Source organism: Gouania willdenowi, chromosome 1, assembly GCF_900634775.1.
Source record: "Gouania willdenowi chromosome 1, fGouWil2.1, whole genome shotgun sequence".
NCBI lineage: Eukaryota > Metazoa > Chordata > Actinopteri > Blenniiformes > Gobiesocidae > Gouania > Gouania willdenowi.
Genome location: NC_041044.1, coordinates 9,232,026 through 9,259,312, shown reverse-complemented (window position 1 = coordinate 9,259,312; position 27,287 = coordinate 9,232,026). Strand labels below are relative to the sequence as shown.

The following is a 27,287-nucleotide window of genomic DNA, read 5'->3' as shown; positions in this document are numbered from 1 at the left end:
TCCTAGTTAATATATTTACGCTTTAGATGTAAATGGCACACATAAATCACTGCAATGACCTGATGCTCGACTTCTGTGATGGAGCCCAATCAGGACTACGGGTCAAGGACGCTCACTGACGTCACTCTTCCATCCCCACCTTTTTCGCAGAGAGTTTCAAACATTTTTTAATTTCTTAATATTACAAATTGTGGAAGAATTTGTCGGGTATTTGATTTTTTTTTTTTTTTTTTAAATCACTATAATCACTTAAAAAATCGTTGCTGTCATGGTTATTTGATCATTCGCGTAATTATTTTATCAGGAATGTGAGAAATTGAACAAATCTAACAACAAAAAATTATGTTCCAGCAGCAAATAGGTTGAAATGTTTAACACGGTTTGTTTGTTCATCATCTTTTCTCGCTTAGACGTCTCTTTTATTTAGTATTTATAGGATCACAGCTTTTATTTTGAAAAGGCGTTCTACGTCATCAGAAGTCGACGAAAATGAGATATGCCTGAGTTCTGTCAACCGGTAAGACTTCATTCTAACCAAATTGGTGTATGGTATGTAAGTGTCTGTGTAAATTTACTTTCTGTTGCATTTGCTTAAAGTTTTTCGGTGTCTAAAGATACTCACTTTGGCACAGTTTGCCGAGAGAAACTGCTAGCTTGGTTTGTTGACGTTTTGTCAGAATTCCTAATATTAGTTCTCGTTAGCAGTAGTTTTTAATGCTTAGCGAGTGTTCTGAGGGTTTAAATATAAATATTAGATATAGCTTTACGATTGTAAATGTAGACATTGTCTCAATGATACCATTATCTTTATATTACTTTGTTGGTTTATGTTTTAAAGCAAAAGTTCTCGCTGAAAATGTGTTTTTGAGTGTGTTTTACCAATACAGTTGACTATGGCTTGTAGGTGGTTCTATACCTTAAATTTTATCCAACATGTATAAAGAGCACATAGGATTGCATTGGTTGTTGTTGCAGATTTACATCAGTCAGCCTTAATATTACTGTCTAAATAGGTCCGGGACAATGGATTGTAAGCTCTGATAGTGTGCAGTGGTATCTGCCACTAAGATCAATGTAGCACATCATTCCTTCCTTTAAATTGTAAGGTAAAGCATCACTGGATTGCTTTTAATTATTTGTTTATTCATTCATTTAATCCACAGATGTAGATTTTTTAATGGCCCCTCAAAGATTTCTGTGAAATATTTAGTCTTTTCTGTAAATCTCTAAAAATGTGGACCAAACAGAATTTATGAACACTACATTAATGTGTGGGATAAAGTATGATCGAGATTTCATTAGTTATTTGTACATTGTAGTGGTGGGACGATACAAAGAGTTCATGACACGATAGGGTCTCACAATGACCAAACAATAAAAAAAAAATGCTGTTGGAAAAATGCCCATGCTTTTATTTGTTTTTAATTCTGGACATACTTACATACTGACTCTGGGTCATACCTGTCAAGTATCCCGTTTTAGTTGGGAAACTCCTGTATTTTACCCCTCTTTCCGTATTAGTATTTTCCCGTAAATATCCCGTATTAGAGCTTGGCAATATATCGAGATTGAAAATGTATCAAGTTTTCTACTTTGGGGATATAGAAAACTATAATATTTCATATAGCATATGAAAGAAGATATTGGTTTTAGGAGTCGTTGCTTTTACTTCTCAGAACAACATGTAAAGCTCAGTTAGATGGATTTCTGAGTGCACATATTGATCAGCTGTTTGTTAATAAATGTCCCTGTGTGGCATTTAGCATCAGCAAATTTAACCTAGAATCGATTTTTTGGTCAGACTTTATTTGATAAAATTATCTAGATTTATATCGTATATCACCATTTTGAGAAAATATATTGAGAGATGAGTTTTGGTCCATATTGCCCAGCCCTAGTAGGAATGTTCACAGCATTTCAATGTTAATAAAGGTCGACCTACCAGATTCTAATCACATAATTGTATTTAGTAAGTGGTTAGTAAGTGAGTATTTTGGATTTCTTGTACACTTGTCTTAAAATATAAGGGATACTAGAGCTTGGTTGAGCAGGTGGGACGGCTCGTAGTGGGTGCCAGAAAATTTCCCATATTTTGAAATCCGAAACTTGACAGGTATGCTCTGGGTATGGCCTTTTCAACTCAATAGTAATATAAAAAATAAAAACAAACCAAAACCACCCGGTGTGTTGTAGATCATGTGGATTTTTTCAATCTGACTTTTCCCTCTCGCAATAGCACTCGTACCCTCAATGATACATCTTTTGACGCTTTGATATCGCAAGATTTTGTTGCACGATATATCATGCAGTTGTTGATTTCTATTTTTCTTCTTCAAAATGTACATTTTTTTTGTATTTGGAAGATAAGTCATCACCTCACATTGTCACATAGCTTTAACAATTTGCAATGTTGACGTGGTCTTTGGTCAAATGAGGCGTCTTAAATGGCATTTGGTTTATCAGTCTTTCATTCAGAAGCAGCTAAAGCTTCTTCAGCAGTTTGAGATACTGTAGCTTTATTCTTCCTGACCTTGTTTGCACATGACTTAGTCAACTTTGGTTTCCTTTGAACCTGGAGGCTTTTTGCTTTTGTTGTCTTGGCATCCAAATGATGGATACATACTGCTGTAGAAATAAGACTGAATGCTTGATAAATACCGTAATACCCTTTTTGCTTTCTTCTAACAGACTTTAAAAAAAAACATTTGATCAATTTTGTGATTAAAAAAAGGTTTTCCTCTGAGTGTTTCATCTACAAGTTTTAGTTCAGCCCAACTGTAGTGTTGTCTCCCTGAAAAAGCATTTTTTTCCTTTTCTGATTAAAATTATAACTCTTTTCCAACAATGATGTTCATATATTTGCCCCACAGACTCGGCTCTCTAAGATGAACGCACCCACTCAGGAGGAGGTATGAGGGACTTTAGCCCAGCGGAGCTGCTTAGCAGCCTCTGTCAAACAGACGAGGACAACCCTCTGCCTCTGTGGAAAGATGGAAATATCAGCCCGTGTCTCAACCAGCTTGTCTTGGGAGCCCTACCTCATGCCTGCATGGCTGTTTTTACTGCCTGCTATTTGGGCTTGCCAAGGTAGGCCTGGCAGATGCAGTATGGTAACTCTGCTTTTTACTTTGTATTAGAGCTGGGCGATATGGACCAAAACTCGTATCTCGATATTTTTTGTCAAAATTGTGATATACGATATAAATCTCGATGATTTTAATTAAAATAAAGTCTGACCAGAAAGACAATTCAGGGTTAAATTTGCTGATGCAAATTGCCACACAGGCACATTTATTAACAAACAGTTGCAGAAAATGTGTCACTTTTGTCTTTTTCTCCTATAAGGGACAGCATGTGTAATGGAGCTCTGTAGTGTGGCTAGTTTAGGGGAAGATCTGCATTAGGACGCATTCAGAAATCCATCTAACTGAGCTTTTAATGCTGTTCTGAGAAGTAGTTAAAGCAGCGACTCCCAAAACAAGTGTTTTAAAACAAAATAAGCTTTAAAAAAAAAAAAAAAAAAATATATATATATATATATATATATATATATATATATCGATATACTTTAGGTGATATTGTAATTTTTTATATTTCAAAATACAAAACAAGTACTAGGGATGTAACGATTCACTCAACTCCCGATACGATTCGATTCACGATACTGGGTTCACGATTTATTTTACAAAATGGGACTGTATATAAATGACTGAAAAATATTCCTTCTTTTTTTTTTGGTGAAAATACTATACTATTTTTTATTGTTAAAAGAATCTCTTGATAAACTATTCAAAACAATGCAATTTAACTAAAAATAAATCTTGAATGAAATAAATAAAAGAATAATACAAATGAAGAAGAAGCTTATTTAAATTCTGGTTCTATAGTAAACAATACAAAACTGAATAATAGTTCTTTTTCTTATATATTATAAAGATATTTGTTTGAACCAGCAGAGGGCGCTGGTAACCCAGTGGTCGGTTGGGATGTAGATATTTTGCAGTGAAGAAGAGATGCTATGCTAGCAGACAGAGCTACTAGAAAAACGTGACTTTTACAGATATTCACGTAATATTACAGATATTATTTCGGTGCTAAAGGGGTAAGGAATCATTTATGAATATATTTAAGAGTAGAAGGCGGCCAGAAAGAAAGTATTAGCAGATTTCACTCGCCGCCAACACTTCTGGTTAGCGCCCTCTGCTGGTTAAAAAAAGTACTGCGATTTAATTTTCACAGTATCGATGTGAATCGTTATACCTATGAATCGATTTTTAACTGCCTTACGATTAATCGTTACATCCCTACGATGTACTATATCTTGAATCTCGATATATTGCCCAGCTCTACTTTGTAGTGTAACAAAAAAACCAAAGGGTTTTGAAGAACAAGTAAAAACATTTAATAATTTTTTGGATCAGTTTGACTCACATAATTAAAAACTAAATCATGCCTCAGTTTACCACTTGCGCATGCACATTACAGAACATAGAAGATTGACATATCACAACTGTCTCAAACTAATTATTACACTTTATTTAGAACATTATTAGTCCTTTTTCTAATTTTGACATTTAAAGTCTTTAAGACCAGATTCATTAAAAATGAGAAAAAATTGGTGTATTGACCATATTCATATCAACTGAATGTGGAGGAATAACAAAAGCATGGAATTATATTCCTTTGCTCAACACCTAAGGTTGGTGTAGATTTTGGAATGGAGTTGCCAGACTTGTTTGGTAAATTTTAGCCCCCTGAGTATCACTTGAATCACAGTTTAACACCACAGCCTACCTGATTATTGTTGCTGACCATGTCTGTCCATCCTTTTACGATCACAGCGTCCATTTCCTGATGCTACTTCCAGCATAATCCTGCTCATGTCATAAAGCTCAAACTATTTAAACTGGGTCATCGACACAAGTTCACTGTACTCCAATAGCCCCCAGTGTCACCTGATCTTTATCCAGTTGAACACCTTTGCGATTGTAGTGAAATAGGACATTCACAATATACATTAGATGTGCAGAAGTTGCGTAATGCTATCTTTGCAGTATTGCTGAATTTGTGCACCAAGAATTACAACATTGGACGTGTTTTCTCCATCTTTAAGAAAAGTCTGAAGTCAGTATGAAATTCTTCATGTTCCTTACTTTCAGAAGATAAATCAGACATTTTGATAAATAAACTACTTTCAGAGAATTTAAAGGGTACATATACCAATTTTTCACCTTTTAAAACAATTGCCTGTGGTTTAAATGACATATCTGTGCTGGGGTTTGGTCAAAACATAACATGAATCAAGCAACAGAAGAGGTTTAATACCCTGTATAATCCAGCTGTTTGAGAGTTCTCCTCATCTTACCGGAGCAAAGTTAAAGCAGTAAACTTCTTGAATAAGCCTACATCCTGGGTGAACTCATCCTTTAGTAACTCTGTAAATTGATCATTTAAACTGTAAAAGCGGCACTATGATAAGTGCTGTAAACGTACGGCTGGAGAAGTGATCAGCCCTCTCTCTCCCCTGTCACCAGTGGAGTTTAGCTTGTGATGTCACAAACCGAGCACTTTTATCTGTGTTGTAAGACTGTTACACAGACACAAACAAACGACTTGATGGATTTATATATGTTATTATATATGTTCAAAAACACTGTAAAAGTGGATTTTTCATATTATGTCCCCTTTAAATAAAACAGAATGTGAATTTGAAATGTTTGTCATTTTTCATTAGTCTCAACAGAATGTGTTCAGATTATTGATGGCTGTTGTTTCTGTCCAGGAGCAGCCTCCTCCAGACATCGCCTCCTTGTGGTTGGACCATCAGGCTGGTGTCCACTGTGCTGGCTGCCTGCCTTTACACTGCAGATATCACTTTAGTGGGCATCCTTCAGCAGAAGGACATGTACCTGGACATTTTGGCTGATGGTTGTGCCATCGTGGCCTGGCTGGTCCACCTCAGTACCATTAGTGTTCTGCAGAGGACTGTGTATAGGAGAACCAGAGGTCCTCCACTACTCCCACTCTTGGTTCTCCTGTTGGTCCCCAACCTCATCATCACCTTGATGCTTTACTGTGATAACCAGGACTATCTAACCCTGGCCGAGCCTCTGAAACTAGCACGGCTTGTTCTAGCCTCAGGTCAAATTCTTGTTCTTCTGGCATACCTGCTTGCTTTCACTTTTCCCTGTGTTGGTGATGCAGGTTACACATTGTATGTTAATGGTTTGGATGGTTCACCACTTCTCCCAGATAGCACACCATTGGCAACAGGAGATATGGTTGCAGAGGATGGCAGTGGTTTTGTGTCTCGTTTGTTCTACTTGTGGCTTACTCCGCTCCTCAGACTGGGACAGCGAGGAGAGCTGGACAAACCGGAGGATGTCTATCATCTGCCCCAGAAACTCAGGACCCGTGTGGTATGCAGACACTTCCAGCAGTGCTTGGAGGCATGCAGGCCAGGGATGGCAGTCGCCCAGCCACAAGATCAGTGGCCCCAGCCGGTCAGCAGAAATCTGCTGACTGGCACCTGGAGCTCCCACTACCAGGAGGAACCTCTAGAGTTAGATGAAGATGTAAGCCTGCTGAGGGTGCTGCGCAAAGCCTTTGGACTGTGGTACTGCATGCTGGGTCTGCTGAAGGTAACTGTGAACATGTTGAGCTTTGCTGGCCCCCTGCTCCTCAACAGCTTGGTGAACTACATGGGGAAACCAGGAGCCCCAGTCAGCTGGGGGGTCTGGTGTGTCCTGGGACTGTTTGCCTCCACTCTTGTGTGCTCCCTTTTTCGAAACGTCTTCGTTTTTGAGGTCTCGAAGGTGGCGCTGTCCACACGTGCTGCACTCATTTCAGTCATCTACAGAAAAGCCCTGCGAGTCAGCGGCTGCAGCCTATCGGTCTTTACTTTGGGGGAAGTTGTGAACTTAATGAGCACAGACACGGACCGCGTGGTCAACTTTTTCAATAGTTTTCATGAACTGTGGAGCTTGCCATTCCAGTTTGCCATAACCCTCTACCTACTGTATCTACAAGTGGGTGTGGCTTTCCTGGGAGGACTGGGCGTGGCTCTTGTTTTGGTGCCTTTCAATAAGTTCTTGGCATCCCGCATCTTGGAAAACAACAAGCACATGCTGCGGTGCAAGGACAGCCGAGTCAAGGTTAGACCATTGTGTATTCTCTGCTGTACAAGATCTTTGTCGTTTTAGTTTCTGAAATCTTTATCCTCCAGTTAATGACAGAGATTATTTTTGGCATTCGAGTCATCAAACTGTACACCTGGGAGTCCCACTTTAGCCAGAAGGTGGCTACCTGTCGCAGAGAGGAATTGTCCCACCTGAGGGCCATCAAATACCTGGATGCCTTGTGTGTGTACACTTGGGCCGCCCTGCCTGTGCTCATCTCCATTCTCACTTTTGTCACCTACGTGCTTCTCGGTAACCAGCTAACTGCGGCCAAGGTATGATCTTTTAACTAAGGTTTGCTTTTATTTTTATCTCTTTTTGCCTTTTTGTATTTATTGATGTAATGCCATCTGTATTATATCCTATTAGAACAATAAATTTCTTTTTAAAACAGTTTTTCAAACAGTACAAACTCTACACAGAAAAATTGTTAATTTTTTATTCAAATTATCAGGCTTTTGTAAGACCCAAGGGTTAAAAAGTTCTTCTTTCTGTGCAGGTCTTTACCACATTGGCACTAGTGGGAATGCTGATCATCCCACTCAATGCTTTCCCTTGGGTGTTGAACGGCATCCTGGAGGCCAAAGTGTCTCTGGAAAGAATCCAGCGCTTCCTTAAACTGAAAAACCAGAACCTGCAGGCTCACTATGCTTTCAGTATGCATTTTTTCATTCGTAATACATTTAGACACAATACATTTAGGCACATTCCAGTTTGACGTGGCAGAAGGTTGCTTTTCACTGTAAGTTTTGACTGCACATGTTGATTTAATTTTAGTCATAATCTTTTAACAACAGTGCAACTTAATTTTAGTGAAAATTTAGGCATCAGAACTACTCTGTAAAGGATAAAAAGTTGACTTCACAAAAAAAAAAGCAAACTCACTGCTTTAAAAAACAACTTTATATTGGATCATCAAGATTTGATTTACAGAAGTTATTCAAATGACTAAGCTAAGTGGGGCTGTAGCAATCCAATATTTTGGTAATTGAGTATTCTAGTGATTATTCCATCAATGTATCAAGTAATCAAAATACATATGCTTGATTAAAGTTAGATTTCAAATATGCAAAAGAAACTTAATAATGCCAGAAAATGTATTTCCTTTTTAAGAAAAAAATATACTTATTACATACGTATTACTGAAGTAAAAAATAAAACATGCATATTTGTCACAAAAAGATTCCACTTTGTGTGATTTCAAGAGACAAATGCAGGTGTACCGGTATACCGCTAATTTTAGAAAAAAAAAAACAAAAACAAAAAATTGATATTTTTTTAAATAAAGGAAGCTTTCAGTGGTCATTTTGCTTTAAACAAGGTATTCGAGGACCTCAAGCAATTGTTGCAGCCATAAAGCTTAGCATTCCAACCCATAACCGAATAATGCAACAGGTGCGGGTGGAAACAAAGAAACGGTCAACGGAAACATAGAAAATGCTCAAGACCTGCCAACAGCCAGCCATAGAAAAGTTGGGCTGACTTGCCTCAAACAGATAATGTCAAATGGCACAAACTGCACACAGGATGGGATTGCAGACACTACATTTTGCATTTATTGGTGAAAATGTACTTAAACGTGTTGATTTTGGTCCACAGTACGTCCTGAGGACAGTCAGACATGCATCCTGTTGAGTCAGGGGACTTTTTCCTGGGAATCTCCCAACAGTCACAACCAGACCCAAGAGGGACGAAGTCTGCTGCTGCATAATCTCAACCTCCATGTAACAAAGGTACAAGTTATGAGTTACATCAGTGTTTCTCAATCGGGGGTTAGCGATGGCACTACAGGGGGTACTTGAGAGAGAACGAGAAATTAACAAATGAAAGCATACATAATATAAGGTTTTATAATGTTTATATTTTTTTAAATTATTATCATAATAATGATGATGGAAATTAACTTGATTAGAGCATGAACTGACATTCCAAGGCCCAGTCTTGGTCACACACCAGGTGAGTGATAAAAACTATAGAAATAAATCTCTTCAATAAATACAGTTTCATCCCACTAATTTACAAAAATTACATTTTTTTTTATTTCATCGTTATGATTTATAGTTTTTTTTCACAGTATTGTGAGCAAAATGTTGTAGTCAGACAAAGGAGGTACTTGGATTCAGAAAAAAAGTTACATCTGTGGTCATCATTCACATTAGTCATATTCATTCTTGACTACTGGTATGGATTTAGTTCAAGACACCAAATAATTAAATAAGTGTGATAGATTAGGGGCTAAGGATTTCTTACAGGAAAATATAGCTGCCATGTGTACTTTTTCATGAAAAGAAAAATCAGGCAATTGTAATACTAGATAGCTACTTCGTAGTCATCTAAACATGAATTGATTATACTATTTTCATTAATAATATCAACCAAAACAATGAAGGAGTATTAATTTAGTTCAGAAAATTAATTATGACATGATTGTGTGGATTTCTCAAATAATGGTTTGGGCTTAATGAGGTAGGTAGATTTATATATTTTTTTCATGACAGCACTGTGGAGAGAGTAGTCTGTCATAATTTCATTGTTCACCTGTGATCAATGACAATAAAGACTATCTATATTCTGTTCTATTTAAATATTTATTTGTTGTGTCAGCTGATTGGCAGCAGTTTAGCACTTTTAGTGCCCTGGGTTATTAACACTGGCAAGTGATTCCTACAGTCTGTCGGACTAATATTAAAGTTTATACAGTATATGATATAAAGCTAAAGCTTGTGAATGTTTATTCTACTGGAGTGGAAGTCATTTCTTTGCACCATGTCTTTTATGATAGTCATGGGCTTTAAACAATGGTTCTGGATCCTCAGAGAACCCCATGTGGCTGTTTAGAGAAACTTTTCTAGGTTACCTTAAAAAACACTAAGCAAAGAATTGAGAAGCAGGGTTCAAAGCAGCGATTCTCAACTGGTGGGTCACGGACAGCTGGTGAAAAATAAATAAATACTTAATGTCTCTCATGTTGGACTTGTCTTTTTTTGAAAGAAACTTTTCTTTTGACAGGCATGCTGTGAAATGCATGTTGCAAACGAAAATATATAGATTTATGTTTTTTTTTTAATGACGTGTGTTTTCAACAGCTATTTTGGAAAAACTAAATTTGGTTGGCTGAATTCTTTAAAAAAAAAAAAAAAGGGTTGCAATTTAATGACTCTGGCAAAATGTGGGTTCCTGGGTGAGACCAGTTGAGAACCCCTGGTTTAAAGTGACTTGAATTAGAGATAGGAAAATAATACAGGCATGACTGTGTTTTTATGTTTGATGCAGCGCTCTCTGGTTGTCGTGGTGGGAAAAGTAGGCTGTGGAAAGAGTTCCTTACTGGCTGCTCTCACAGGAGAACTCAACAGGTATTTTTTGGCTTTGTGAAACTAATTAGACCCTCCTCTGTACATTTTAAAAAAGGAGAGGAAACTGTAGAGAGAATTTGAATTCACAATTTGTTTTAAGGCACGAGCAGGACAATCCTATATGCCACTCAGAAAGCAGCTAATGTGCTTGAAGGATTCTACCTGTATAACAATTCATATGGTGCTGCTAGACAGTTTTTCCCCTGAATGGTTGCATTACAGAAAAAGTTTAGGACCCACTGTTGCACATAATGTCAAAGCCCCTGCAGAGTTTTACTCACACCCATCTGTTGCAGACTGAGTGGAGTGCTGTACGTGGGAGACAGGGACGCTGGCTTTGGTCTGGCCTCTCAGGAGCCTTGGATCCAGCATGCATCAGTGCGGGACAACATCCTGTTTGGCAAAGACTACAATGCAGGGTTCTACAACGCTGTGATTGATGCCTGTGCGCTCACTGATGACCTCAATGTACGGTGTCTCTTATCTCCACTTTTGACCTGTTTGTGTGTTTTTGCTGGGGTCACAAGTTAATAGATTAATAATTAGTTAAAGCTTAGGTAAACGGATTGATAGAAATAAGGCACTTGTTAATCCAATTTTAAAGTCGTGAGCGCCACCTATCACCTCATGCCAACTACTGCCAGCATATGTTGAAATATCAGATACTCTTATTGCAACCACCTCAAGTCCTCTATCCTTTGTTTTTGTTGAAGTCGCCTTTTTGACAGTTCATGATTTTTATTTGTGTTAAGATTTAAAGGTTTCAGTTCAAAGACACTACAGCACCCCCCAACTGCATCATAGTATATTCTGTGCCAGCGGGCAGTAATAGCTGGTAGTACCATGTCGTAAAAGCATCCTTGTGCAAGATCTATTTTGCCACATGAGAGTGGTCCACATTGCAGCTGCTCAGGTCTCTCACCTGACCTTTCCTCCCACCTCCAACGTGTTGGTTTTTGGCTCAGAATGTGAGTTTACAGCTCTGTTTGTTTCTGTTTTTAATATGAGTGGGTGATTACGGACATTTCTGCCAGTTTGGATTAGTCCTGACTGACTTTATTTACCATTTTGGGTGATTAATTTCTGTTACTTTGGTTGTGTGTCTTTAGGTTTTGATAAAAGGTGACAAAACTGAAGTGGGTGAGAATGGTGTTACCCTGAGCGGAGGACAGAAGGCTCGGCTGGCGCTGGCCAGAGCAGTTTATATGGTCAGTCCTCTACACTGTCGGGACATTTCAATTTTATTTTACATCAATAAATACAGCACAGCAAATTAATGGTACTCATGCTAGTATAGGCACAGGAAAAACTCCTTTTAACCGGAAGAAACCTCCAGCAGGCTAAACCTAAAATATGTAAAAAAATATATAATAATAATATGAAATATGAAAAAGCTCTGGATTCCTTGATTCAGCTCTAACTCACTGTGTCAATTAGATTAGAATAGATATACTTTATTAATCCCTTGGGAAGACTCCGTTAGGGAAATTATATATACAATAATAATTAATAATTACATACAATAATATGTTATGGTCTCATTTATTCAGTCCGTTTTCAGGAGGTTTTCATTGATCTCCTAGTATGTGTCGGTTGCTGAATTCTAGTTTTCCTCAGAGGTGTTTGCTCATTGCTTTGATGTGTTCTTACAAGTTGTTACTCAAAGTAAACTTCCTGAAAACAGTTGTCTGAATAAATGAAATATTATTCAAAAAGAAGACAAAAATTACCTTGCTGAAATTACTTTATCTAATAGGTAAGTCTTAAAAGTAGACAGATCTCTGGCCTGCTGTGCTATAACTAAGAGTTATTTCTACCGAAGGGGTTTGTTAGCTGAACGTTTTGTCTTCTATTCTACTTTTTAAACATTAAATTAACCTTAAGTAAGCCAGCATACACGGATTGAAGTGTTCTGCTGTGGAAATATGGCATTGACAGGTTTTCAAAATACACTAGAGCTTGATTATTAAGAGCTTTAAGTGCTAAAAGGAGGATTTTCAATTCTTTTTCATGGACCACAGATAAAAATTTGCTTCATAGCTAACTCTGGCTTGACAATTTTTGTTTTGCATGGCATCTGTCAAATAAACAATCTTTAGTTTTTACAGGAAGCAAATAAATTCCAGTTACAAAAAAGCCAAGTTAAGTTTAAACTAGACAAATGTACTTGTCAATAAAAGGCTTCAATCAGGGTGCAATTGTAGTTTAAGAAGGTTTTGTTTACAGTGTTGAAGGACCTAAAGTGGTCCAATAAGGACCATGTGTATTATGTTTTTTTATCTTTATGTTTCTGTGTATCTCACAACACAAGGACAAAGACATCTACCTCCTGGACGACCCGCTGGCCGCAGTTGACCCAGACGTGGCTGAACACCTGATGACGAAATGTATTATGGGACTCCTCAAAAAAAAGACCAGAATCCTCTGCACACATCGCATTGAGTTTGCAGACAAAGCTGATTTGGTGGTCCTGATTGATGACGGAACAATTATTAAAGCAGGTGAACACATGAAAAGGAGCAAGTTTTAGGCCATTGACTATTTCAAAGATTTCAGAAGGAAATTACTCTACTTCCCTGATCAGATAGATTCCCAAAAAAGCCTTGATTTGAACTCTCTGTGTCCTAAGAAGGTATTTGTTCATCTTTTTTTCAGGCACTCCAGCTGCAATCCTTTCTATGCTTGAAGATGTGCCGAAAAAACACAAGAATGACCACAACAGCAGTGAAAGCAGTGAGTTCATTTTAGTGTTTGCAATTAGTGGGAAATCGGTAAAACCTTTTTGGTGTTTATGTGAATAATGACTTGTGCTGGTGCAGATCAGGGTGTGTTTTCTGGGTAATGCTCCAGCCACTGACAGGACTTCATAGAAATTACAGTTTGTAAATCATTCCAGGTAGGGGAGGCAGGAAACTGATAAGTCTTCATTCTAAGTTCGTCCAAACATTGGGTATTGCCAGTAAGCAAATATATATACCTATATATATAGACACACACACACACACACACGGTGAAGGTGATATGTTCTTGAAGCACAGCCAAAACACTTTTAGAGATGTAAGGGAGAGCAAGCGTGTAGATTCCAATGATTTGTCTTTATGTTGAAAGTCTCATTTCATTTTACACAAAGGTACTACTTAGCAAACATTAACTATGAACTGTTATCCGTTTGTGATGAAAAAAGCTTATAATAACAATAACTTTTGGTTTGTTTCTGTCCTCTTTCCCACTAGTTATAAGTAAACTGCCTTAATGGTTGGAGAATTAGAAATACAAGGTCATATGAATTAAGTGAGAGTGTATTTGCCTCAGTGCAAATACAAGTATATGTCCCACAGGCTAAAACAGGATCACACCAAGGTTTCATTCAAATCACAAGTTGCCTTTAGTGTAAGAAAAAAAACATAAGAGCATGAGAAAAATGTGTTTTTATGTGGTTTGTGACCTTTTGCCAAAGTTCAGTAATAATCCTGATTAGAATGCATCATGTGAACAAAGATTAACCTTTAGACTTGTTATTTATAGGGTATTATGTTTTGACCTGCTTTTTTCAAGCCATTTGAGATCTAATTAAACTAAACTAAACTCACAGCTCTGCACTGGAGTCCTGACCGTGGACTGTAAATGTTTCTTATATTTTATTTCTCACTGATGGTCAACAGATGGTGTGGAGCAAGAGGAGCATCCCCAGCCTGATCTCAGCCTTAATGATGACCCAGAGCAGTCAGGAGCGGAGCAGAAGCAGGTGGGCGGGCTGGCATGGAGGGTCTACCAGACCTACTGGACGGCTGTGGGTGGATTTTTGGCCGCCTCCATCCTAATCTCGCTGCTCCTCATGCAAGGTTTGGAACGAGTGCTTCTATCCTCAGTATGACTTATGCTATCAGCAGGAGCTCCATCATCAGTACTCAAATTGGTCTTACACTGTGTGTGCATTCACATTTAACCCTGTCACCAATAATAATAATAACAAAAAAACATTTTACAAACCTAATTTTATAGTATGACATTTTAGTTGTCTCACATTCTTGGCAGTTAGATTTAAAATGTATTAAGATAATCAATGTGTGATGAGCTGAAACACATAAGACCACTCAATGATAACTCAGAGTAATGTAGCCTGTTCCAACCTAAAAAGTGACGGTCACTCTTTATTTTAATTTTTATATACAAGGCTGACATTACACTCTCATTATCTGTCATTAGCATGAATAAAGTATCATTAAGGCTGTCATTAAGCGTCATTTGCTAAATTGTAAGACCTTTGGAGCCATTTTGGCATTTTTTGGATTAAGTGGAGGGACCTAGTTGGGTTTGGTAGAGTTAGGGTTAGGAGTTACTTAAAGAGTAAAGGTGCTTTCACACCGAACACGACTGAAGTGACTGAAGCAATTCGATTACATTAAAATCAATGTAAATGACACGATCTCAAGTTATCTCCCCTAAAGCGATGTGACTTGTGTAATTTGAGTTGAAAACTGAACTTTTTAAGCGACTTAAAGCGACAAACCCCCCGTCCTTCACTGTCTGTAGAGTGGAGGCTGCAGCCCCTCTTGCTCCCTCCTGCTCCAGTACAGACGGCTGCAGTGGAGGGCTTCCTCAATTTATCGGGCAAAATTAAAGCGGTTAACTTCTTGAAAACCACAGTAACTGCTGATCATAACACATTCTGAGTGAACTCATCCTTTAATATCCCCGTAAGTTGATCATTTAAACCATAAAAGCGGAGCAAGAAGGGAAAAAAAGTGATCAACCCTCTCTCTTTTTTTCTCTTCCCTGTCACCGGCTCACACACACAGAGTGACCAAAAAGCACCGCTATGTGCAAGCGACACACCAGGGGAGATGGAAGCTACTCCAGCGCTGCGGTCGCGTTCTGTGTGAACGCACTTTTACTAAACTGCTGCTTTCCCTTGACCTGCCACTAGGAGGGAAATTCACAAAAATGCCTTGTTTATGGGCAGGGCTCCAGGAGCAGTTAAGACACTCCCAGTCTGTACTCTAAAATCTCCAATGACCAATCTATACTTTGTTAACTAGCTACTCATTACTCAATATACCTCTCTACTCTTCTCTCAAGCCAACCTACTCCCACAGATTATAGATCCCACAGGTGCTAGTTTTTTAAAAATGGGCGGAGCTAACAGTGCTTGTTTGTGAAGCAAGATGACCCCAAAACGTTACATGATCTTGTTCTTAGCCAAAACCAAAAAACAATTGTAATAGCTGGGTTTCATCAGGATCAATCAACAGTACTACTTGATACCCAAATACATTTGTATTCAGTTTTAATTAATGAACACCTTTATGACACCTTATTCATGCTAATGACGTGTCATGTCATAATAAGATATATCTACCTCTGCTTCTTTAATGTCTCCAACATAATAACTCTCCCTGATAGAAAGCTCATATCAGCTCAAACTGGTTTCATTAACATGACATGGAGGTCAATGGCATAATAAATCTATTGGAGCACATTTGATCTGGTGGAACGTCAACTTGGCATAGGTATGCATCTAATGTGATTCTTTCATGTCCTCCTACTGTAACTTCTCCTAGAACGGTTTAGTCTACCTATTTAGTAGCCTGTGTTTGCAAGTAATTCATGTGCTTTTTGCTTTTCCCATTTTTTTCCCACCAACTTTAGAGCACCTAAACAACTCTGAAAGTGATGAAGTCTAGTCAGAAGTTATAAAAACTTATTGGTTTGTTTGAGTGTTCACTTTTAACTTCTTTTGACTTGCAGTTTTCAAATACTAACAGTTGAATTCTAATGCACTGGATCCACCTTCTGACCATTTTCTGTGAAAACCTCCCGTCCACCACTGTTAGATGTTGTAAAGCTACATTAAGTTTCCTTCTGTCCTCTTGTGGACAACCTAATATAAAATATATAAACAAACGGACAGCTCCAAAAGTCTTTCTAAATTGTTAGCTTAACTCTCAGTGTTAGTATGCCTATTCTTAGATGACATCCAATGTTAAGTTACTGCAAGTTTATTTTCATTTGCAATTGAACACAGTAGAAATCCATGTCTGATTGTCTGGCTGTTTCTGTGCTTTTCAGTGTCGAAGAATGTATCGGACTGGTGGCTGTCCCACTGGGTCTCAGAACTGCAACACAACGGCTCCTCCACAATGGATTGTTCCTCCACAGCAGCTTTGGGCTCTCCTCACCTGCTGCTTTTCTCCCCTGGTGGTCTAATGTAACTCAGTCATCACCACATTTTTGTACCTTTTGTTGGTCAGAAATGTACTGTAATAGTGTTAAAAAGTATCTTGAGAAAAATCTTTTTTTAACATCAGTGTATTACATTTAATACTATTTATAAAGAAAAAAAGATTTAGCTAATCTCCTGAAGTTACTATATTGTGTTCTATGAATCAGTAAGAAAGGATTTTCTATTTTGCTTTACACATGGAGCCAACTCAAATATGTTCAATGTCTTTTCTGTTCAGATTTCCAATGCCGTCAGTGCAGACGTTTCTTTCCCCGGAGATCAACTCGGATGTTAAATTCTACCTGACGGTCTATGGATCCATTGCAGCAGCCAACACTGTCTTCACTGCCCTGCGAGCGTTTCTCTTTGCCTACGGAGTCGTCTGTGCTGCCTCCTCCATCCACAACAGACTTCTGGATCGAATCATGAAGGTATGTCATCTTAAGTGTGCTACAGCAGTCAAAGCTGCATTTTCAAAGCTGCATTTAGCAGAGCAGACATTAATAATGTAGGGTTGCAGCTGCTGAAGGTTAGAGATGAACTTTTGGTTGAGACGATGCCAACTTCTATCTTCAGAAAGGTGGATAGGAAACCCATCTGTATCTTCTCTCGGCTTTACCTTACCTTACCTTACCAGGTCGAGCTAGCTCGGCTTTTGATGACCCTTTCTATCCATCCATCCCTGTCACTCATAATGGTAGCCAGTTCATCAGCCCTACGTCCCTTATCATCAGTCAGTTGGTCGATGTAGGATTTCTTCAGCTGCCCTTGTGATCCCTTTCCGTGGGATTGCCTCAGCAAAATGAATTCTCCAGCCATTTTTTGAGTCGTGTTAGCTTTCAGTAGCTGGATAAGCACTTGCGGTTGCTACTCCATACAAGTGTGCGCAGTACCCTGTTTGGGGGTGGTTGTGCTTTGCCGAGATATCCAACAGTGTTGAAATGACTCGCCTCACCACAAGTAGAGTGAACCAAATTCACAGAAAACTTGTTCATTGCTCCATCTACCAATCCAACATCCTGCTTCCCGATGTCTTCGCTTAGCCCTGCATGGGTGGCTAAAACAGGTCGCACTTCCTTACCAAAGGGGAATCCCGTGATTTTGTTCGCGCTGCTTATTTTGGTTTTTCGCAGCTAACCTCTATATCTAGAGACCATTCCCCTACCTGCAACCTGGATGGGAGTTGTCATCTCCACACCACTCTCTCAGCTGTAGACATCTCAAAGCTCAAGCTGCTCACCTTATCCTCTTAGCAGCTAAAATGCAATCAAAACAATAAAACATGATGATTATGAGTCAGTAGATTTCAACACATCTTTTCCTATATTTCTTCATCAGAGAGATTAATTATGTTGTTCTTCGTTCTGCTCCAGGCCACAGTGACATTTTTCGATACCACCCCTCTGGGCCGCATACTCAACAGGTTCTCCTCGGACCTGTACAGCATTGATGACAGCCTTCCCTTCATCCTGAACATTCTGTTGGCCAACATCTTTGGGCTGCTGGGAATGCTGGTAGTGATAAGCTACGGTCTGCCTTGGGTGCTACTGCCTCTGCTTCCACTGGTTCTGCTCTACTACCGCACACAGCACTTCTACAGACACACGTCCCGGGAGCTGAAACGCCTGTGCAGCCTTACCCTGTCGCCCGTCTACTCACACTTCTCTGAGACACTCACCGGTCTGGGAATTATTCGGGCGAGCCGCAGCTCTGCCAGGTCAGACACAATTAAGATCAGCTTGTTTTGCATTGTTTTTCCATTGGTACTTGAGTCTAAACATGTGTTTGAGACATAGAGCATTGAGGCATAGAGCTCACACACACGTTCTATAGATACCTTAAACTCATCTATATGGTGATTTATTTAATGACCTGGATTTCCTTCTAATTTTCACTTTAAAGTGGAAGTACACCCCCAGGTTTTTGCTGACCTGCCACTAGGGGGAAATTTGAGAAATGTCTTGATTGTGGGCATTGCTCCTAGAGGTGACCAGGGTCCCCACGGCTATGAAATTCCTGGAGAAGTTATGGAATTTGAAAAACCTGTTTTCCAGTCTTGAAAAGTCATGGAATTTTTTTAATTGTTTTGGAAATATAGCCTATATTTTAATGTTGAAAATATATTCAACCTCAAAGATGTTAAGTTTTATGTCAAAGTAAAAGTGATGCATACCGGCAGCATAATTTAGCGGGGATCACAAGACCTCATAAATTCACGCAAATTCACTCTCCGCCTCATTCATAAAACTGTGGTAGGTAAGATCACTTTAGCTGGCATACGCTAAAAACCAGGAAATGCACACGCAAAAAAAGTTCTTAGCGCTTCAGAACTAAGTCATGGAAATTTGGTAAAATATTTAAAAATAAGTTTTGAAAAATCATTGTGGAAAAAAGTGTGGGAACCCTGTAAGACATGCCCAGTCACAGCAACCCCACCCCCTCATCACTGCACAGTTCTCCATGGAGCTGTCAGTCAATGCTCACTGAGGTTTGTGAGAGGAGACCAATCCCTCCTTCCATCTTTTATAGGAGGGGCGGGACCAACATTGACGGTTAGTGATGTCACTGATTCAAAAATACATCACTGCTCTAATCTCAGCTAATAGCAAAATTCAATTGCAATAGCGGCGTTAAACCCATAGAGGGCAGTCACTCTGACATTTTACAACTAAAAACACTAAATTTAAATACTTAGACTAAAATGTGAAGAATGGGACTTGGATCAATAAACTACATTAATTCATACCTAATCATATATGTAGGTTTTAGAGTGTACTTCCACTTTAAACTAAATATTCTTGTGTGCCAAATAGTTTGTCTGGCTGGCTGGATTTGGCCCTCAGGCCTTGGATTGACATGTGTTTTCACCGCATCATATACAGTTTTTTGTCATCTATTTTAAAAAATTGCCCTGTTTTTACAATAACAAGTCCATTTAGGTGCCTAAAAAGATTGGGCTTCATTGTTATGACCCTAGCACTTATGAAGCTGTCATAGTCAGTCATTCCACACTGACTTAAAGACTCACCGTTTCAGATTTGAAGAGGAGATTGCCAAACGTCTGGACAAAAACCAACGCTGCTTGTTTCTCAGCAATGCTGCCATGCAGTGGCTTGATATCCGCCTGCAGCTGATTGGAGTTGTCGTGGTTACGGGCCTCGGGGTGATAGCAGTTGTTGAGCATCAGTTTAATTCTGTTGATCCAGGTGAGGCAACAGCTTACCAACAAATAGAAACAAATAGAAAAATATATCCTATAGCTGATGATGAGTAACTTTTGTGTGTGCGACTGTCAGGTCTGGTGGGTTTGTCCCTGTCCTACGCTCTGTCCATCACATCGCTGCTGTCGGGCCTCATATTCAGCTTCACTCAGACTGAGATGCAGCTGGTGAGTGTAGAGCGGACCGAGGAGTACTCCACAGGGCTGCCCACTGAGCCACAACATCACAACACACAGGTTAGACCTCCCTTCATCACCTGTGTTATAACACATCATCATTGTGGTCCTCGTAACTTCTTTATGTGACATTTCTCTGAGAAAATATTTATGAATAAATTTACTGTATTGTCCTGCATTTTAGAGCACATAATAGAGCCCAGTCCTTATCCTAATGTCTGTGTCTAGGGAATTTTCTTTATTGTCAAATGGGACTTGTTTTGTATATGTTTTGTATAGTGTTCTTAACTATGTTTCAACTTTACGATTTTTAGCCTTTTCTTCCAAAGAAGTAGCTGTTTGTGCTGTTTTGCCTGAATAAAATTTAGGTTTAGAAGTCGACCATATGGCTTAAATCTGATTATTTGCTATATCATTTCCACGGTCTCATTGTTTTTAATGGTAGGATTTAATGCTAAATTTAGAAATAAAGCTTATCAGGCCTTTATTTTTATCTTTTTATTGTGAAAGGTTCCATGTGGTAATCCATGTTACTGAAGCTCCTGATTAAAGAAGAAAGGATTTGGCAACGTTTAAAAATGGAGGAAAATGCGAGCTTTATTTAGATTATTGCTTTTTGTCCTACCTAAAGATAACCTGCATTAATGACTACTTTAGTTTGTAAATGGTGTATTGTTTTTAATTTATTAAGGGGAAAAATCAACTATAAAAGTATCCTATCCCTAGTATTTGCTAATAAAGAGATGTACAGTGTAAGGCTGGCACACACCGGTACTTTTTCCTGCTGACACTACAGGTAATAACACTTTGTTCTGCTTTAAAACTGCAATTAGCACATCTTTAGACAGCTCTCCACTTCTACCTAATTGCCTGTTTAATAAAGAACACACAGTTATTTAAGTATAAATGGAGCACACCTGATGATTTTTCTGAAAATCACTGCTGTGGTGTTAGGAGCGTTCCTAAGTAGGGTGGAGTGAGATTGCAGGTCGAAAAAATTACTTTAAAAATAAAAATCCTTTGGGGAGTGACTGTGAGCCTTTTAAATGAATAACAGTGATTGTGTGAGGTGTTCAGCTATACAGCTGTTAGTCCTCCATTAAAAGTATGTTCAGGGTTTTGGTGGCGAGCGAGTCCACTTGATGATCATCTCATGCTCGTCTGTTTCTTTGTAATCGTTTATCATCTGTGTACGGCTTCAGCATTGCTGCATTAACCTTTTTAATTGGAAGTGTTTTGTCTGGATGACATTAAGTGTAGAAAAGTGAATTTGCTACTTCAGTACCTCTTCAGGTCTTCTAAGATTTCATTATTTGCTAAAGGGATGTTTTCGAAACACTGCACTTGCTCTTACAATTATTCTTAAAGTGATCCTCTACTGTTTTTACAAATGTGGCCTAAAACCTTTGTAATGTACTTTACTTATTAGATAATTCATATTTGCCTAACAAAACACATTATTTTACACCATATTCATTTTATTCACTTTTAATAATGGGACTACTTTACCATTTTAGAGCCTGTGTTTCACCATCTTGAAATTACATGATTGATAATCTCACATGGCCCCATTTGCCTGGAAACATCCCATTGTTTTCTATTAGAGTGAAGCTTTCAGCCTGCTTTTCCTTTAATTTAGCAGCTTTTTCAATCAAAATGGCAATTTGTGCTGCTTTTGGTTGCTCTAAATAATTAGGAAATGTTAAAGATGATGTAAACCTCCTTGGTTGACCAAAAGAGGTTAAAAATATTTTTTTTTAAATATAACCGGAGGGGGCGACTGTTCCAACTCTGCGGTTTCGTAGTAGACAATGAAGCAGAGAAGTAAAGCTCTCCTCAGGGACCTTTACTCTCCCTTAAACAGTGTGCAGCTGATGCTCTGGTGGCTGAAGTTAGTGAGTAATCACGGACTGTTGAAGGCACACAAACCCTGAGGATGGAAGTCTTTTTGGGTGGGAGGAGTCCTACATTTCAAAGGTTTTAGACCACATTTGTAAAAACAGTGGAGGATCCCTTTAATGTAGCTGTAGAGAGTGTAGAAGTGAAGCTTCTCTTGGTATACAAAACATAGAATAGAAAATAATAAAATAGAATAGAATACACCATTATTGATCACCAGAGGGGAAATTCACATTTGCAGCAACACAATATAAGAGCAGAAAGTAAGAATTAAAATAAATACTAACATAAGATAATAGTGCAAAATCAAAATATAAGACATACATTTATTTGAGCTTTTGCAAAGCATTCAAATATAAAGTAATGTATTGTTAAATATGCATTTTGAATGTGATTTGATTGGCTTTATACATTTACCACATTACATCTATGGATCATGTACCATTTCAGCTGCCCGATGCATGGCCCGACCAGGGCATGGTGGAGTTTCGAGATGTTGTTCTGGCATACAGAGATGGTCTTCCCAATGCTCTGGATGGAGTGAGGCTTATGATTCAACCAGAAGAGAAAATAGGCATTGTTGGACGGACGGGATCTGGAAAGTCCACTATGATCTTAGCCCTGTTTGGTTTGGTGGAGCTGAACCAGGGTCAGATTCTCCTGGACCATGTGGACATCAGCTCTGTGGGCCTGGCTCAGCTGAGGTAGGTTGATGAGAGTGAAGTGAGTGAATAGAGACAAATCCATATGTTTTCATAACTTCAATAAAATATCAAAGGATGGATTAAGTGAGCTGCTGTGTCTGATGCTGCCCTCTGCAGATCCAGGTTGGCTGTTATTCCTCAGGACCCGTTTCTGTTCAGTGGGAGTGTGAGGGAGAATCTGGACCCCTGCGGGCGTTACCCAGAGCCTCAGCTGCTGGATGTAGTGGAACAGTGTCACCTCAGCTCGGTGGTCAGCAGGATAGGTGAGAAGAAGATGTTCCAGACTGCTCAGGATGTTAGGCAAGGGAATCACAAAACACATAAAATACAGTTATGGTTATTTTGCTTTGATTTATGTATTTATTTAAATAACTACTAACTGTATACATTTTTCAACCTCTGGTTTAAAGCAATAAACAAATGTACAGTAACCTGCCACATAATGGTGCTGGTTCACTGCCTGTTCATGCAAAAAGCCAAACAACCAATCACATGGTTGCTTCTCACTGTATCCATGCACATACTGTATAGTCAGGATGACACGCTGAAATTCATGTCATGGATTAGAATGCGAACAAACAAGGAGATCAGACCTCATTGTCTCATTGGGACTGCCTATATATATATATATAAAGGTAATCAATAATTTAGGGCATTGATAGCCTAGTGCAGTGGTTCTCAAACTTTTTTGGCTCAAGTACCCCTTTTTTGTATTTCTGAATCCAAGTACCCCTTTTGTCCCACTACAACATTTGATAACGCACATTTTAAAGAATCTCATTTTGTAAATAAGTGGAAAGAGACACTACTTAGTGCAGTGGTTTCCAACTTTTTTTGGATTATGACCCCATTTTGATATCAGGAATTTCTGGCGACCCTCCAGACTTTTTTTCTAGAATTAGTTTTTGATCCTGTTCGAGCTCTCTCTCTCTCTCTCTCTCTCTCTCTCTCTCTCTCTCTCTCTCTCTCTCTCTCTCTCTCTATTGATATATATATATATATATATATATATAAAATTTATGTGTTATTTTATCTGAATTTTAGTTGAACTATATTCAAAAAGTGAAAGTATAGAAATACAGTTGTTTAAGATTGTGTTTTGAATCGAAAAAAAAAGAATAATTGTTATAAAAATGTATTTTAATTTTTCAGAAATTTCAGGTGACCCCATTTAAACTCCAAGCAACACCACATGAGGTCCCGACCCCAAATTTGAAAAACACTGATTTAGTGGCTCCTGAATAGACTTATTTCTATAATTTTCATCATTTCTGGTCATATCACGCTGGATGTGGGACCAAGACTGACACTTCATTTGTTAATTTTCCCCTCTCTCTCTCTTTCTCAAGTACCCCTGTAGTGCCATCACGTACCCCTAGGGGTACATGTACCCCAATTTGAGAAACACTGCCCTAGTGGTTAGGGGAGGGTACGTGTAATCGTAGGGTCACCAGTTCGAATCTCACCTTGGCCATTACTGTGAGATGTTGAGCAAGTTCCTTAACCCTAACTGCTCCTCAGGGATGGGTTAAATGCAGAGAACACAATTTGTGTATGTAGCTGTACATATATGACAATAAAGTATATTTTATTCTAATTAAGTGAAATGTTATATAAAATGGTGATCTGACTACTTCACAAACTGCTGATCTCTACTGGGATTATCAAGAAATGTTTAGAGAAATGTCCCAAATAAAGAGGTTTGCATCAGAGTCAGGTTATTTCCTGTGGTTTGAGGAGATGCTAACATAAACCTTAAAGCTTAGGAACCAGCATAAGTCAGTGTTCACCCTCTGCTAATAACAGGGAACTAGGGCTACAATTCACACATGCTCACTGAGGAAAGACAATAAAATGTTACTTTCTGATCAGGCATCAGATGATTAAAGCTGTTTTAAAGAAACAACATTAACATTATTCATTTTTTACAGACGAAGGCCTCCTTTTGGCAATCAGTTTTTTTGTCTCCGACCAGTATGATCAAATTTGCATTGTTCTGATGCTTGCTTTACCAAATACATTCTTTTTAATTCAAATACATTTTTTTGGTGGTGTGTGATTCCTAGAAGTGAGCTGTGGAGTGTGTTTTCAGACCCTCAGATGCTTTTTGTGTGTGACTGACTGCAGGTGGTCTGGATGCTGACGTGGGAGAGAGAGGCAAGTTTTTCTCTTCAGGCCAGAGGCAGCTGCTCTGTCTGGCCAGAGCTCTACTGACACAGGCCAAGGTGAGTGCTCACGCTGATGACCTCTGAGCAGTCTGTGGTAGTCATTTTCACTTTCAGGGAGGAAGTCAACAGTCCTCCACGGGGCTTCAAACAGTTTCTGCAGTTAGAGTGAGCAGAAGAATAACAATAACATTTAAACTTCAAAAGAATCCTTTGTGTTTCAATCTGTATTCCAGCATCAGAGCCTCCATTGAACGGATGGATGTGTGCTATGGTTTTGGAACATGTTTATGAGTCTCCATCTGTCACAAACTGAAGTTGAATAAAGTGTACTGATTTTTATTTTAGACACTGACTCTGTCTGTATACATTTATACTAATATGGAAAACCAACCATCTTTGTTTGAGTGTAAACTAACCTGTTACAAAGGACATCTTGTTCCATTTCTTTGCGCTGCCTGGCTTGGCATCTTTTATGTGCTGCTCTGTATTAAGATCATCATTAAGGCAGTTGGACAAGTTGTCTGGCTTCACTAATTATGGGACACTCCCTAACCAGTTTTGAAGAAGACGTGCTGTGATAAGGGCGTTCCCCAAAACTTTTGTGATTGGTCACAAACCTAAAATCACAACAACGACAAGCAACACAACATTAACAACAACAACTCAGGGTACTCTTACATAATCATCTATTCATTCAGCAGAATCTCATTTCAGCAAGATTGATTTAGTTTTTCTGTTTAGTTTCCAGATACCATATAAATATGTCACACTTTCAATAAGAGACCTTGACATATACTGTATATCAGTAAATATAAAGAAGAAAGTGATCAGATTGTTGCCTCCAAATAAGTGAAAAGTTTCTCCTAATGCAGATTCTTTGCATTGATGAGGCGACAGCGAGTGTGGATCACAAGACCGACAAACTGCTCCAACAAACCATCAGAGAGATGTTTCAGGACAAGACTGTACTGACTATTGCTCACAGGTGACACACAATCACTTATATATAACAGAAGCAGACTCACAATGCTCAGCTGTTGTCTAATGGAGACGTTGAAAGTTTTTTTATTTTATTTACTGATTGAAACATGTTTTTTTTTAATTATCAAGCAATATTACCAATGACAGGAAACAAAATTAATACTTGGAACAATAAAAATGAAACAAAAGCTGGAAGTTGGAGTAACTTAATGATACACAGATATGTAAATTAAAATGAGAAGCCAAACCTTATTGAATGCTCAGACTGTATTTTTATGAAGAAATGTAGAAAAAAAATAATATTTTTTTTGTCTACCAAACCAGGATCAACACCATCATGGACTGTGACCGGGTTGTGGTGATGCATGCTGGGAAGGTGGTGGAGTTTGATACACCAGCTGCTCTTCTACGAAACATTGACTCCATCTTTAACACACTGGTTGGTGATGGAGGAGAGTGAACACACTGAAGTAAGCTTTGCTTTAATCCAGGAAAAGAATCAGGTTTCCATCCGGCAACAACGTTCATACTGTATGAATGGAAGTCAGAAACAGAATACGAGCACACTGCATTTTGCGATTGTGCGTAACTCGGATATCTGCTGACTGAATCACTTTTGTATTTTGTGTGAAGGGTTCAATGGTTACTGTTGTGGGTGAGAATATTCATGTTTTAAAACCTTGCTTTTATCAATAGTACGTAGGGACACAACTTCATACCTAACAATCGATTATATTGTGGTCCAGTACAGGTGTTGACAGTGTTTGGACATGATGGACAGAATGATGCATACACTTAGTGAAAAGCTTTACATCCATTCATGAATCCTACTGGGGCAAAAAAAAAAACCAGACCAAAGCCTTGCATCTTCTTCAAATGTCACTGTTCACTATGTCAATATGGTGCTTCACAAAGGTTTGAGCACAAAACTTTAAAATTCCACATTTACTTTTGGAAGGACTTGTTATTTTTTTTATGTTTTAATAAAAATGAATTCTTCCCTAAATAGATGGCTTTGCTCTGGTGGAATGCAACAATAACTGCTCTTTAAACATTACAGTTTTTCCTCATTTCTTGTTCTGTGTTTGAGTAAAATAACTTGATCAAGCCTTTTCTAGCATCCCACACTATGAGTTAAGTAATAAAAGTATATGTGATTCATGAAGATGTTGGATCAATATTGGTATGGGCCAATATGCAAAGTTGCAATGTTGGTATTGTATCAGAAGTGAAAGAGTTGTATTGGGACACCCCTATATTAAAGAGAAGACTAGAAGAGTAGAAATGGCTTTTGAGGCAGATTTAGAAGTGGACTAGGTTAGACAGGCTTAACAATTTAGTTTTTGTCATAATTATCTGGGTTTATTTTGGCTGTTTAAGGATT

General features: G+C 38.5%; 1 protein-coding gene across 3 annotated transcripts; it reads left to right on the top strand.

Annotated features, from left to right (window-relative positions):
* Nucleotides 1-467: 467 nt before the first annotated feature.
* On the top strand, nt 468-27,045 carry abcc10 (ATP-binding cassette, sub-family C (CFTR/MRP), member 10). Of its 3 annotated transcripts, none has more exons than XM_028444825.1 (22): nt 468-517; nt 2,871-3,087; nt 5,783-7,154; nt 7,226-7,453; nt 7,678-7,834; nt 8,778-8,911; nt 10,452-10,531; nt 10,828-10,999; nt 11,641-11,739; nt 12,843-13,032; nt 13,187-13,264; nt 14,194-14,373; nt 16,601-16,739; nt 16,993-17,185; nt 18,128-18,471; nt 19,791-19,960; nt 20,051-20,211; nt 22,501-22,754; nt 22,872-23,017; nt 24,882-24,979; nt 25,795-25,907; nt 26,228-27,044. In XM_028444825.1, exons 2-22 carry the CDS (start codon nt 2,912-2,914, stop codon nt 26,361-26,363), a joined length of 4,620 nt encoding a protein of 1,539 aa, XP_028300626.1. In that variant the 5' UTR covers nt 468-517; nt 2,871-2,911; the 3' UTR covers nt 26,364-27,044. The 3 variants fall into 3 exon arrangements, with proteins under 3 accessions (XP_028300626.1, XP_028300643.1, XP_028300634.1); XM_028444833.1 differs by having other exon boundaries at nt 499-553; nt 26,228-27,045; XM_028444842.1 differs by lacking the exons at nt 25,795-25,907; nt 26,228-27,044 and adding an exon at nt 25,479-25,761.
* Nucleotides 27,046-27,287: the final 242 nt, after the last annotated feature.

What these genes read in the sequence shown, in the direction of transcription:
- abcc10 (XM_028444833.1), top strand. Translation starts at nt 2,912, where the DNA reads ATGAGGGACTTTAGCCCAGCGGAGCTGCTTAGCAGCCTCTGTCAAACA. An exon ending in GCAAGGACAGCCGAGTCAAG is followed by an intron (nt 7,155 to 7,225) that starts GTTAGACCATTG and finishes TTTATCCTCCAG; the next exon opens with TTAATGACAGAGATTATTTT. An exon ending in GTGGGCCTGGCTCAGCTGAG is followed by an intron (nt 22,755 to 22,871) that starts GTAGGTTGATGA and finishes TGCCCTCTGCAG; the next exon opens with ATCCAGGTTGGCTGTTATTC.